The sequence below is a fragment of the Gavialis gangeticus genome, unplaced genomic scaffold (assembly GCF_001723915.1).
Source record: "Gavialis gangeticus isolate Ggan-Ray unplaced genomic scaffold, GavGan_comp1, whole genome shotgun sequence".
Classification (NCBI taxonomy): Eukaryota; Metazoa; Chordata; order Crocodylia; family Gavialidae; genus Gavialis; species Gavialis gangeticus.
Genome location: NW_017729022.1, coordinates 131,884,905 through 131,897,263, shown reverse-complemented (window position 1 = coordinate 131,897,263; position 12,359 = coordinate 131,884,905). Strand labels below are relative to the sequence as shown.

Genomic DNA, 12,359 nt, shown 5'->3' with positions numbered 1-12,359 from the left:
CAGATCCTGGTGGTCACCTCTGATAAACTTATAGGTGACCATCAGATCACCCCTGAGCCTGCGCTTTTCCAGGCTAAAGAGCCCCATGGCTCTCAGCCTGTCATTGTAAGGTCTGTTTTCCTGACCTCTGATCATGTGCGTGGCTCTTCTCTGGACTCTCTCAAGCTTCTCCACATGCTTTTTGAATTGTGGAGCCCAAAACTGGATGTGGTACTCCAGCTGCGGCCTCACCAAGGCCGAGTACAAGGGGAGAATGACGTCCTGGGATTTGCTGGAGAAGCATCAGTGGATGCAAGCCAGCAAGTTGAGGACTGCCTGTACAGATGAAGCACATTCAGGGTGGAGCCACACTAATCATATGCACCAGGCTGAGAGAGGGGATGACAGGGATTTTGGGTGAACTCATTGGGGCCCTGTTTGATGTTTGCCAGTCATTTAAGGCTGGTGAAAGAGCAGAAATAATTGGAAATGATTAAAAAAAAAAATACAGCTCAGCTGTGGGAGTGAAGAAGTAGTCAAAATGTATGCAGTGTCTTGGCTGACAATCCCTTGAAAAAGAGTCAGTGGTGAGGGGGATTGTGCTTAATGGGCAATACTATATATTTTATTCAGATGGGTTACATTAACATATAGCACCAGGGGAGGGTGTTGAAAGTATTGCAGTATTTCCAGGCCTGGTGCCTGTTCCTTCCTGAGGGAGCAACTGCCGCCCAGACAAGCAAGCAAAATATAGTTCCCATCAGCATGTTATGTTCAGCATAGGCTATATTTAATCAACTTCATGGTTGGTTTCCATTGCTAAACACATGCTGCTGCTTAATGAGAGTTCCTTGTATGTGATTATGAGGGGTTTTCTCCCCGTGGCAACTGAGGGTGGGGAACATCATCTTATATTTTATTAAATATGATAGATCTGTTTCTTTGTGCTGTACACATGAGAATCAGAAGTTCTTTATCCAAGCTGAGGCTCATAGAATGCAAGGAACTGAAGAGCTGAGGAGGAGAAAAGACTGTAGTTATGCAGCAATAATTTACATAATTGCTGTATGCGAAGTGGCTGATACAATTTTATTTGACAATGTGTAGTAAAAACCTAAAAATGTATTTATCTCACATTTTGTATAGTTAGCTATCGGTTTTATTTTTTTTTTAAAGTTTAACAAAGCAGCTTTTAATAAAGCAAGGAAATTTGGAACATGCAGCCTAATTTATTACACTATTTTTCAATCCTCATTTTCTTATATTTGGGAATGAAATGCTGAGAATTCATAGTCATTTATTTCACTGGGAAACCATGGGGGAAATATTGACAATTACTAGAAGAGGTATAGTTTGATAATATGATTGTATTTAATTTATATTATTATTTTTTTTTTTTTACCAGCAGTCAGCACAGATCAGTCACTGAAAGTTGCAGCTTCAAAGTCTGTTACTAACCAATAGTTTCAGGATCAGCAAATACGGTGTCCAGTGGTGACTTACTGGTTCTCTGTGTATAATTGGATTGCTTTTCAGTTCTTCACAAAAAAAACAAAAACAAATAGGAAAGTAAATTTCAAGTGCAGCTTGTTCCTGGGCAATAACCTTCTTCCAAATTAAGAGCATAAAAGTAGCAGGAAAGCAAAGCTACTCATGCATGATGATGCTGCAAAAAAAAAGTGTTTTGAAAATGGAAAGCACATGCAAGTTGAAGAGCAAATGGCAAGTAGTATAGGTGTATTGAACCTGGGAAAACACGACCCTAGAAAAAGATTCCTGTGAGATTGTCAAGCCCCCAAATGTGTTGTTTACTTTGCTTTGCCTTTAGACTACTTTCATCTTTAATTTCATATGGAATTTTGACTTTCCTTGGAAATGCACAATTTTTTCTCATGCATGACTTTTTTAATGTAATCTCGTGTGTTAAGAAATTGTTAGTAGTTGTCCACGTATTTATTTTGTCCAAAGCAATTACTGTTGTTCAAATAGAATTCCAGCTGTACACAGTGCCAACAGTTCAGGACTGGCCTCAGTGATTTTTTGGTATATAGGATAACTTGGCAATATTTCCAAAATCATATCACAAAACTATTTAATAGTGTTATGCATGTCCCTTTGGTGATGGTGGTGTACCTTAAAATATTCTTTCAAAAAACACAGGGCATGGTCACTCCAATTTACTTTGTGTGTCTCATTCTTGCAAGCAAGCTAAGAAAGTACAGGTTGGATGAATGGGCTGTAAGAAAACTGGCTGGATTGTTGGACTCAAAGGGTAGTAATCAATGGCTCAATGTCTGTTTGGCTGCTGGTATCAAGTGGAATGCGCCAGTGTTTGGTCCTGGGGCCATTTTTGTTCATTATCTTCGTCAACAACCAGGAAGATGGGATATGGAGTGCACCGTTAGCAAGTTTGCAGATGACAGTAGTACATATACTGGAGAGTAGGACTAGAATTCAGAAGGACCTGGACAAATTGGAGGATTGGACCAAAAAAAATTCATGCAGTTCAATAAGGAGAAGTGCAGTCCTGCACTTAGGATGGAACAATCCCATGCATTGGTACAGGCTGGGGACTGACTGGCTGAACATCAGCTCTGCAGAAAAGGAGCTTGGGGTAACAGTGGACAATAAGCTGAATATGAGCCATCAGTGTGCCCTTGTTACCAAGAAGGCTAATGGCATTCTGAGCGGCATTAGTAGGATCATTGCCAGCAGACTGAGGGAAGTGATTGTTCCCCTCTATTCAACACTGAGGCCACACCTGGAGTACTGTGTTCAGTTTTGGGCCTGCTGCTTCAGAAAGCATGTAGACAAATTGAAGAGAGTCCAGTGGTGGGCAACAAAAATGGTTAGGAGGCTGGGGCACGTGACCCATGAGGAGAGGCTGAGGGAGCTGGGCTTATTTAGTTTGGAGAAGAGCAGACTGAGAGGGGATTTAATAGTAACCTTCAACTATCTGAAGGGTGGTTCCAAAGAGGTTGGAGCTAGGCTGTTCTTGGTGTTGGCAGATGATAGAACAAGGAGCCAATGGTCTCATGTCCTAGCAAGGGAAGTTTAGGTTAGATATTAGGGGAAAAAAATATCATGGGGAGGGTATTAAAGCACTGGAACAGGTTACCCAGAGAGGTGGTGGAATCTCCATCCTTGAATTTTTTATGACCTGACTAGAAAAACCCTTGCCTGAGAGGATCTAATTGGGTATGGTCCTGCTTTGAGCAGGTGGTTGGACTGGATGACCTTGTGAAGTCCCTTCCAACCCTAATTTTCTATGATTCTATGTTTGTGTGCTGTACATCAATTCCAGTCAACTGAGATCACCACCCTGTGTGTTTTTTAGATGAAAGTATTAATACAGATTGTGTTTCTGTTGATGTGAGAGTATATTTACGCATCAGAAATGTAATCGAAAGTTTTCTAAAAGTATAAACTACAAAACATTTGGATGGAGGTGTGGATACAGATTTTTAAAAACTTTCTTATTCACCATAGATTGATAGATGATGATAGAGTGTGAAATAATTCTTTTTTCTTCCGCCACTGGATTACAGCCAGCTGTAGAGTGAAATGCAGCAGCTTTATAAAAGTACACAAATACTAAATAGCAGTTTCAGACAGGAAGTCAAACATAAACACCCTACTAAAACCATAGTTGATAAATGCTAGTAGACACCATGGTAGTAAACTGCGGGGGAAGGAGGAACAAAAGTGTTGTCCTTTTAAAACATATAAACATAAATAATTCTGGCAGATGTCATTTTTCATAAAAAGGATTCATGCAAGTCTTATAGCCTATGGTGACATATGAAGGCTCTATTCCATTTTGCTTATTTTCTCATATTAGCATTTCTGTCGTTGTTGTAGAATGTGTATGATCATATATTGTGTGTTGCATAAATGAAAGTAGACATACACTTTAGCTCTGTCTAGAGTAGGTCCTTCGTTCAGCGTTTTGGGGTAGCATGCTTTTAGAACTTATATTCAAAATGCTTTTAAGGTGAAAAAGCTATGCCAATGTTTAGACAGCTGTATAGTGTTTGGAGATAAGGCTTTAAGAGCACTTCTTCAGTGCTTGGTCTGGCCTCCCTTTACTTGGATTGCCACTGGTCATTTGCCTGCTTTGTTTCGGAATCCATGGAACACACAAAATTTCAAATGATTTCCTTCCCTAAGGCTGCAATATTGAAAAGCTCTGTGCACATGCTTATAGTACATTCAGGCTAGTCCCATTTTCTTTAAGAGGGTACTTCGCAATATGTTCAGGAATGTGCGTCTTTGGGGGAGAAGGTGAATTTTTGTGGGCTTAGACCTAATTGATAGTGAACAAGATCCATCCTTTCTATGGCAAACTTCATCATCTTGACAGTTTTGCTCGGTGTTTTTTTTCTATTTTCCCCTGAAAAGAGTTCAGTAATCCTGTTTTAAGTGTTTGCTTTTGAGATTTAAAAAAATCAATACTTGAAAGCAGTATTTTGCTTTTGAGATAAAAAACCAATACAGCACTTGGAGCTGTTTGCATCAGAACCTATATTCATCAGTTTTGATGTTTCTGAATTTGCTGAGACAAGAATTGCTTCTAAAATGTACCAGGTTGTTCTTAGTCTTGCATGATTTGCTTCTTACCTATTTCTTTTTCATGCAATGTCAGAGACTTTAAAAGTTTATTCAGTGATTTATTCAGTGTTCCTTACAGATGACCACTATTTCCAATTCCTTAGGAAAATACTATAACCTCCCAGTACTCCACTATTGTGATAGCACTTTGCCCTAAAAATCTGAATGAAAGATCCATTGATATTTGGTAACAAGATGTTAAAGTACTTAAACCAAGGTTAACAGCACCTCATTACATCTTGGTCGACAAGAAAGATAATCAAGTTAGAGAGGTGGATTGTGTAAAATGTACCAGATACCTATGCAAATATTGATAATCAGAAAGAAAGTGACCTTAACTTAGTTGAGCATATGTACTTGGCTTTCAGAACAACTTATTTTGAAAAAGCACTATGCTAAACTAAATTAAGGTCACTTTCATTCTGATTAAGGGTATCTGCACAGGGTTCTAATTTAGTTTTGCAAAGCCACTTTAAAAGCGAAGTTTGATTAATTTTCCTGAATGTCCTTGTGTAGACAAACTCTTAAGAAAAATTAGTTCAGTTTTGTGTACAGCTATTCCTGATAATATTTCAGATATACCCAGTATGTGAAAGTTATGACCATGACCGCAAACGTATCACACAACCTCTTCAGGCTCCACTTACATTTTTCAGTGAGGAAAATTAAAACCAGCAGATCTGAAAACATGCAACAAATAAGCAAGGAAAAACTTATCAGCACTTAAGGTGCTTTGGGTCATCAAGAAATTCCTTGAAGGCTAAGTGGAACTGCTGCTTGTCACCCCAAATACTTGTCATAAAAGCTGTAGAAGAAGCCAGAAGGACAGCTGACCCCACCTCTCCAGGCTGTATCTAGTTTGCAGCTGTATTTTTAACACCCTGGCTTAGTTTACCATTCTTTACAACAGGGCTGTCCAACTGGTGGTCTGTGAGCCATGTGTGGCCCCCAGTGTATCAGACTGTGGCCCATGGACTACCCCTCAGCTCTCTTGCTGCTGCTGCTGCTACTAATACTGGAGTCTCTAGGTTCCCTCTACCTCCTCCAGTTTCCACTTCAGCTCCCTGGGGACAGGGTCACAGCAGCAGCCGGTGGAGCTGAGGGAGCCTGTAACCCAAGGGCTCGGAGGGACCTGGGGACCCCACTCAGCTTCTGCACTGATGTGCTGCAGCAGAAATCACTTGCTGCGTGGCAGAAAGGGGCTGCATGGCAGGACTATTTTATGCATTAGGGACATGGGGTTCCTCAGGGTCCAGGTAGTGTGGTGGATTGGGGACAGAGGAGCCATTTAGAAGTTGCACTTCCCTGCTTTACAAATATAAATAATAAACATTGAACTTTACCAAGAATTGGAAGAATATCAGTCTGGTCAAGTGCCCCCCCCCCGCTTTTGTGCTTAAAACCATACTCCAAAACATTTTCTTGTGAAGTTCTCAGCAAGTCATCCTGTAGTCAGCTGGAATCAGTCATGGGAAAAGTTTATGAAAAATGTAACTAGTTAAAGTTAAAAGTTAGCAGCCTTTAAAATTAACTTGAACTTTAAGTTAAAAGTTAAATATTTCCACTTTCAACTAGTTAAAAGGTAAGTTAAAAAGACAGTAACTAGTTAAAAGTTAAGTTGATTCGTGAGAAATACGTGAAATATGGTGAATTGCTGCTTAGCATCATTTTTCATTTTCAAATGCAATGAGTGAGTTTCTTTTCCATAAACCCACAGAAGCCCACTAATTTACTCGGAATTCACCCTGCTTTACCTGAAAACAATGTTATACTTGTCATACAGTTTTCAAAGTAACAATTTACCAATACCTATGTAATGTTAGATCCTTCTCACCCTCTCCATGTGAAGCACTTTGTAAAAGTCAGTGGTATAGGTATACCAGAATAACAGAAAGGAGGTATTCATAACCACGTGACAAATGAAAGCTGTTTCCACAGAAAACCTTTGGTGTTACAATTTTTATTGCTCAAAAAGATTTTATTGCTTACATCTGAATTAGAAATAATGAAAATGTTTGAAAACCAAAATGAGACTGAAATAAGAAAATCAGTTTAAATGAGAAAAAGAATGTTCAATTGCATAGCAGAAACTGTTTAAACATGCTTATTGAACTTCAGGAAAAGCTGCATTTCAAAATTGGCATCTGACAATTTTCCTCTTCTGTCTTGGAAAACTAAGCCCCCACTACTGAACAGTCGCTCTACATGGGCAGATGAGGGAATGCTTGTGTTATAACAGATGAATAGCTTTTTCATAGTAGGTGACATCTCAGATGTTTCTCACAGATGAGAAGTAATGCTCAACTTCTTGGGTCTGGGTTGCTGGTTCTGATCTTCATTAAAATTTAAAAAGTCATCTTCTCCCTCACTACTTGTTCCCACTCTTACTGGGATCAGCGTCTCTGCTTGGAAAAATCTGGACGCTGAGCATGGGCACAAGTAATGCTTAGAATGGTTTAAACCTGAAGCAGACAGACATATACATTGGCTTAAATCCACCTGAAAAATCAAGTACTGTTTTGAACCATTTCACTGTTATGTGTGGACATCAATCATTCTGACACACAGATCTGGTCAGTCCTCCAACCATCCAGACTGCATTGTAGGATGCACTCACACCCTCTCTTCCCCCAACACACACTGCTACAACTGGTTGCTCTGGTACTCGAACAGAACCCTGCTGCCTTTTTTTCCCATTCTGTTGGCACTTTTTATCAATGAACTCTTGAAGTGTTTGTTCAAAGAAGGCTATTTTTCTAACAACCAATTGTGTCCTCACTCCCTACTTGACCACAGATCCTCATTGTGCTGCCTTAGCGCTGGAGAATAAAAATGTGTCCATACTCTCTCCCCTCCAACCCTTAGTTCAAATCAGGCAGGCACACTACAAGCTTCAAGGAATTGCAAGCTGTTGAAGTTTGTTGTACTCTGTTTCAGAGAGAAGGAAGAGCAGAGAAGTAAAAATGCCCTAAGCCCCCAAGGTACGGGTGTAAGCACTCCACCTTCACCTACTGAGAGGCTTGCTGGGCTGGGTGCTCATTTCTACCCTGTGGTGTCAGAACCACAGCAGTTTACACAATTGTGAACTGGTTCATCACAATCAGTAACATTTGGGAACAGTTCAAGTATATGTATTGACATCCTGTCCTGCAACAGTTGTGAGCTCATTCCCAATCACGGACACTTTGGAACCTAATTTTTTTTAAAGTGTATGCACTTAGTGCCCACAAGGGGAGAGTAGGACTTCCTTAGCAAGGAGACTGAGTGGGCAAATAGAATGGGTCTGGGGAAAGAATCTGGGAGTAGTGGTGCTGGGAGCGGGGCTACGGGGACAGCTGCACACACCCAAAAATTCGCCATGGCCGCCTCCTGCCAGCACTGCTACCGCTGCGCGGCTGGAGAGCTGCGTGGCTGAAGAGCCACACCAGGCAGAGCCTAGCTCTGCTCTTCCCTCAGCCTGCCCTGCATGCAGACCTGGGGTCACCCCCCACCCCCTGCCATGCCCTCCTGGGCTGTGTGCCCCCCAGACGAGCTGCTCATGGCTGTCTCACGCTTGCCCCTACTGTGCAATGCTGGCCCCTGCTCCACTCCCCCACCCACCGCTGCATGTGCATCCCTCCCCACCCCTGCTGCAGCTGCTGGAAGCCTGCAGCCAGGCTGCCTTACAACCCTACAGCTGCCCTGCATGTGGGGGGAGCCTAAGCCCCGTTGGCCCCCCTTCCGCTGACTGTGCCTCTGTGCCCCCTGCCACTGGGTGAGTGGGGCCTTGGCCGGGCTGGAGGAATATCAGAGCCCAGGCGGCTTGGCCAGGCATGCAGGGGTGTTACTACTTCTGCACGCACCCCAGCAGAAGCACAGCCAGGGCTCTGGGCTCAGGGAACAAAGCCTAGCATGCAGCAACAGCTGTCTCTGCCCTGCACAGATCAGGAGGGCACATGGCCCCCAGGCCAATGCTGGGGTACATGCAGTGCAGGGGCTTACTTTAATTCAGTCTCCTGGTCTTCATGTGCCTTTTAGTGTGTTGTTTGATTACTTGATAGTGTGCTTTTCTTCCACAGGACTCTGCCTTATAATATAAATTCTTAATCATTGTAAAGCAGGGGTTGCAACCTACAGTCCATGAGCTGGACATGGCCTGCCAAGCCATTTCGTTTGGCCTGTAAAGCCAGATATCAGTGGTGGCCTTTCAGCAGTGGAGCAGTTTGCAGCCCCACTTCTGTGGTGGTCAGGTCTTGCGCGCACATAACAGCAGCAATTTAGTGTTATAGGGAAGTGGCAGTAGCAGCACCAAGTCAGAAGCCCTGGCCAACTTCAGTCTGAGCTAAATTATTTCAACAAGCTACTGCAAAAATGTTGCCAACCCCTGTTCCAAAGCACTCTGATGCTACAAAGATGCCATAGGAAATCTAAGATGAAATTGCCTGAGTTGAATAGCAGGCAGTAAGCAAGGCCTGAGACAACACATTGAACAATGAGGAGAAAACAAAATACTGAATAGTTTATAAAGTATCATCCATACTGCCTATAGAATATGCTGAGGTTTGTGGACAAAATAGAATGTGATCAGATAATTAAAGTTTGTAATGTAATACATATTTGTACATGGGACAAATCAATGTTTAACAGCCCGTCTTAGTTTTGGCATTTCTTCTTTTGAGCGTTTGATTTTGAAAGCGTAATAATGTTGTTTTAAACCAGGGGTACTGGTAAACCTATAGGCCTGGTTTGGCCATTGGCACCATGTCATCCAGCATGCAGGGTTCCCAATGGGTCTAGAAGTCTGGCAGTAGGGAGTGTGGGCACTGCTCCCCTGCTGCCAAATTTCCAGACCCCTAGGGAGCCCTGGGTCCTGCACTCTGGATAGGACACACAATACCAGAACATGGGGCCTGGCAAGGGCAGCACTGGGCCCCAGGGTCTGCACCACTCATCTGGCCCGCGGGACCAAAAGGTTGAACACCACTGTTTTAAACATTTTTTTGTGTAGTAGATAATCATAGGTTTTTTTCTGTTTCTTTTTTGTTTTGATTTTTGGTTGGTCAGTTGGTTGGACTTTTTTTAAACTTTAAATATGACGAGTTTATGATACTGCATTTGTACAACATACAACAGGACATCTTTGTGAGGTCATCGTGCATATATGAGAGTGACAGTCTCAGGCTCTTGATACATTCTTTAGCTGTGTCTATTCCTTTTCTCCTGGTCTCCAAGCTATGTTTCCTGGAATGAGGTGGACTTGAGGGGTATCTGTTTTAGGTAAAGTGTCAAGCATAGTTGTAAAGCACAAATGTCTAATTTACTTGGCCAAGTGGATCAGATGCCCTACCTCCAGTGATGGGGAAACAGTTTGTCAGTGTGGCTGCTGGAGCTACTGTTGGCACAGCTCTGGAATCCAGGGGGTGAATGCTCCCACAACACCCCCGTCATCTCCATTTTTCCCTGCTGCCAATTTTTGTTGGCAGGCAACAAAGAGGGGTGAGTGGTAGCAACAATTAGGTTCCAGACCTATGCCAGCAAGCCCTATGGGCCACAGTTTAAAGCTGCTAGACAGCTCTTTTGTAAAGAATTAGTTAGAAGGTTTTAGCATATCTTTAAAACATTGAGTCTTTTCTAGTGTAGATCACTCCTTCATAGTTTGGGGAATTTGTGCATGTTTCTTCCATCTTGACCCCACTCAGAAAAGATAAATGTCCAATAGATGTATTATTCCCCTATTGGCAGAGGCTAGCTTGATAGTTTTTGAAGATGGCCTCTGTCCCCCCTGCTAATGAAATAAGTATATCCTGCGGTGAGTGAGCTTAAAGTTTATTAGACAGTAAAGTCTAAATCCCCTTGCTGCCTCATAGTGACCTGCAGCTTGTAATTTTGGGAGTGCTGGCTTCGCAGCTATAGTAAATTGAAAATCATAGCACCATTCATAAAATATATAAATAGCTTTCTTTTAAAGTGTTGGTTACCTTTGTAGTTAAAAATAGTAAAAATATTTGCAATATTCTTTCCATGCTGTTTTTGTATAGCATCTTTCATGGAGCCATATCCACTGCAAATCCTCTGCTCTGAAGGACTGTCCATCTAAAATGCACACTGTTCACATGCAGATGTGAATCAGTATTGAAGTCTAACACGTCAGTTGTGCGAATGATCTCTGAAGTCAGTAGTGGTTGTAGGACAAGCTAGTCCTGTGGTGGGAAAGATGAAAGGGGTGAAGTGAGCGTATCACATGATAGATGTGTTTCTTTACCTCTTACCTTTTCATCTCAAGAATCTTTCTCTTGGATTTGTAGGATTTACAACTAGAATATGGTCATGGCCCCCACAGTGGTTACTTCCTAGGTGCAAATAAGTGAGTAAATAATTTTTCTTTTTTCTTAAATGGAATTAATTGATTGAATTAAAATGAATTAATTTGCTTTTAATTTGAACAAGTAACGTATTAGATTATAGTTTTATGGCTGTGGTGTAAAATTTGTTATATTTCTTACTTCCAGTAGTATAACTCCTAAACTGCTGGGATTCCAACAGTAATGATTATTTCAACTGATTATAAGGCTTATGAAAAGTATTGAAGTCTTGAGGTGTTGTGTCAGTATCCTGGGACTTTGTCAACCACATAACCTCTTCACTTGCCATCCTCATTAGTTGGAGATGCAAGTGACAAAGTTTGCTTTAGGACAGGGGTTTTCAACCTTTAGGGGTCAGTGTACCCCCCAATGGCTGGTTGAGAAGGAAGGAGTCCCCTGGCAGCCGGTTGATGAGCGGGGGGAGGTCTCCCCAGCAGCCAATCGGCAGGCGTGCCAGCAGCACAGCAGCAGAAGTGGTGGTGGAGGCGCCTGCTGCCAAGTATCCCCTGTGGCCATCCCAAGTACTCTCATGGGTATGTACCCCTGGTTGAAAACCCCTGCTTTAAGGGTAAGGTCTTTCACTGTTGCCCAAATAGTCTTGTCAGTTATTTTTTAATAGGAACTAATGATATTTTCAGAAACCTTTTTACCTGTGAAAGGACTACTCTATTCTAGAGTCTGCATAATAAGCTGCATTCCTAACATTAGAGATTGTCGTTAAGCCTTTTAAAATCTGTATTTTGAGGGAAAAGTAAAATACCCTGAAAGAAAGGAATTGTTTTATCGTTTGTATCCTCTTTTCAGCTTAAACAGTAACTCTTGGAATAAGCCAGAATAGTTCCAGTTTACAGCACAAAGGTGGTGGTCAGGTGTATTAATGAGGAATATACTAGGTGCAAAGAAATACTGTTTTACGGTAACATGAGATTTGAGAAAAAAGCAGATACTGTGTGTTGTTCAGCAAATACATATTTAGTTTATGTGAGGTATGGGCATATTACATTTATAGCACTAAGTGCCCTTGTAGAGTTAAACAGTGGTCATCCATATATTCACGCTATCTGTAGCGCCATAAAAATGATGTATTTATCAAAAACAAGTTCCCGTGTGAAGCAAGAACCTCTCTGTAGTACTGTGTTTTGTACTGCCACATGTAACAGTCTAGTTACCTATGGTGCTACAGGGAATCTCCTGTACTGCCAGTACTCCACAGTCCTCCAGGTCTGGAGAGGGAAAGCGACTGGCTTCCTGACAGTGTGCCCAGCCACAACAAACTGGCACAGAGCCCTGCTTAGACCCTGCTGCTGTCAGTGCCATTGCAATAGAATTGGCAATGGCTGGTTCCTCTACAATGGCAGCAGCTGGCACAACTGTTGAACTTCCAGTGGAGAGGCAGCCCTCTCCTCCTTCCTTCCCCACCCCCCCCCC

The 12,359-nt window shown here is 42.1% G+C and overlaps 1 protein-coding gene across 3 annotated transcripts in view; it reads left to right on the top strand.

Annotated features, from left to right (window-relative positions):
• Nucleotides 1-12,359, top strand: part of MAP4K3 (mitogen-activated protein kinase kinase kinase kinase 3) — a 159,133-nt gene that overhangs the window by 86,619 nt on the left and 60,155 nt on the right. For all 3 annotated transcript variants that reach the window (XM_019516196.1, XM_019516195.1, XM_019516193.1), the window contains one exon: nt 10,875-10,933. In XM_019516196.1, coding sequence (XP_019371741.1) covers nt 10,875-10,933 — 59 coding nt within the window. The remainder of the gene's footprint in view (nt 1-10,874; nt 10,934-12,359) is intronic.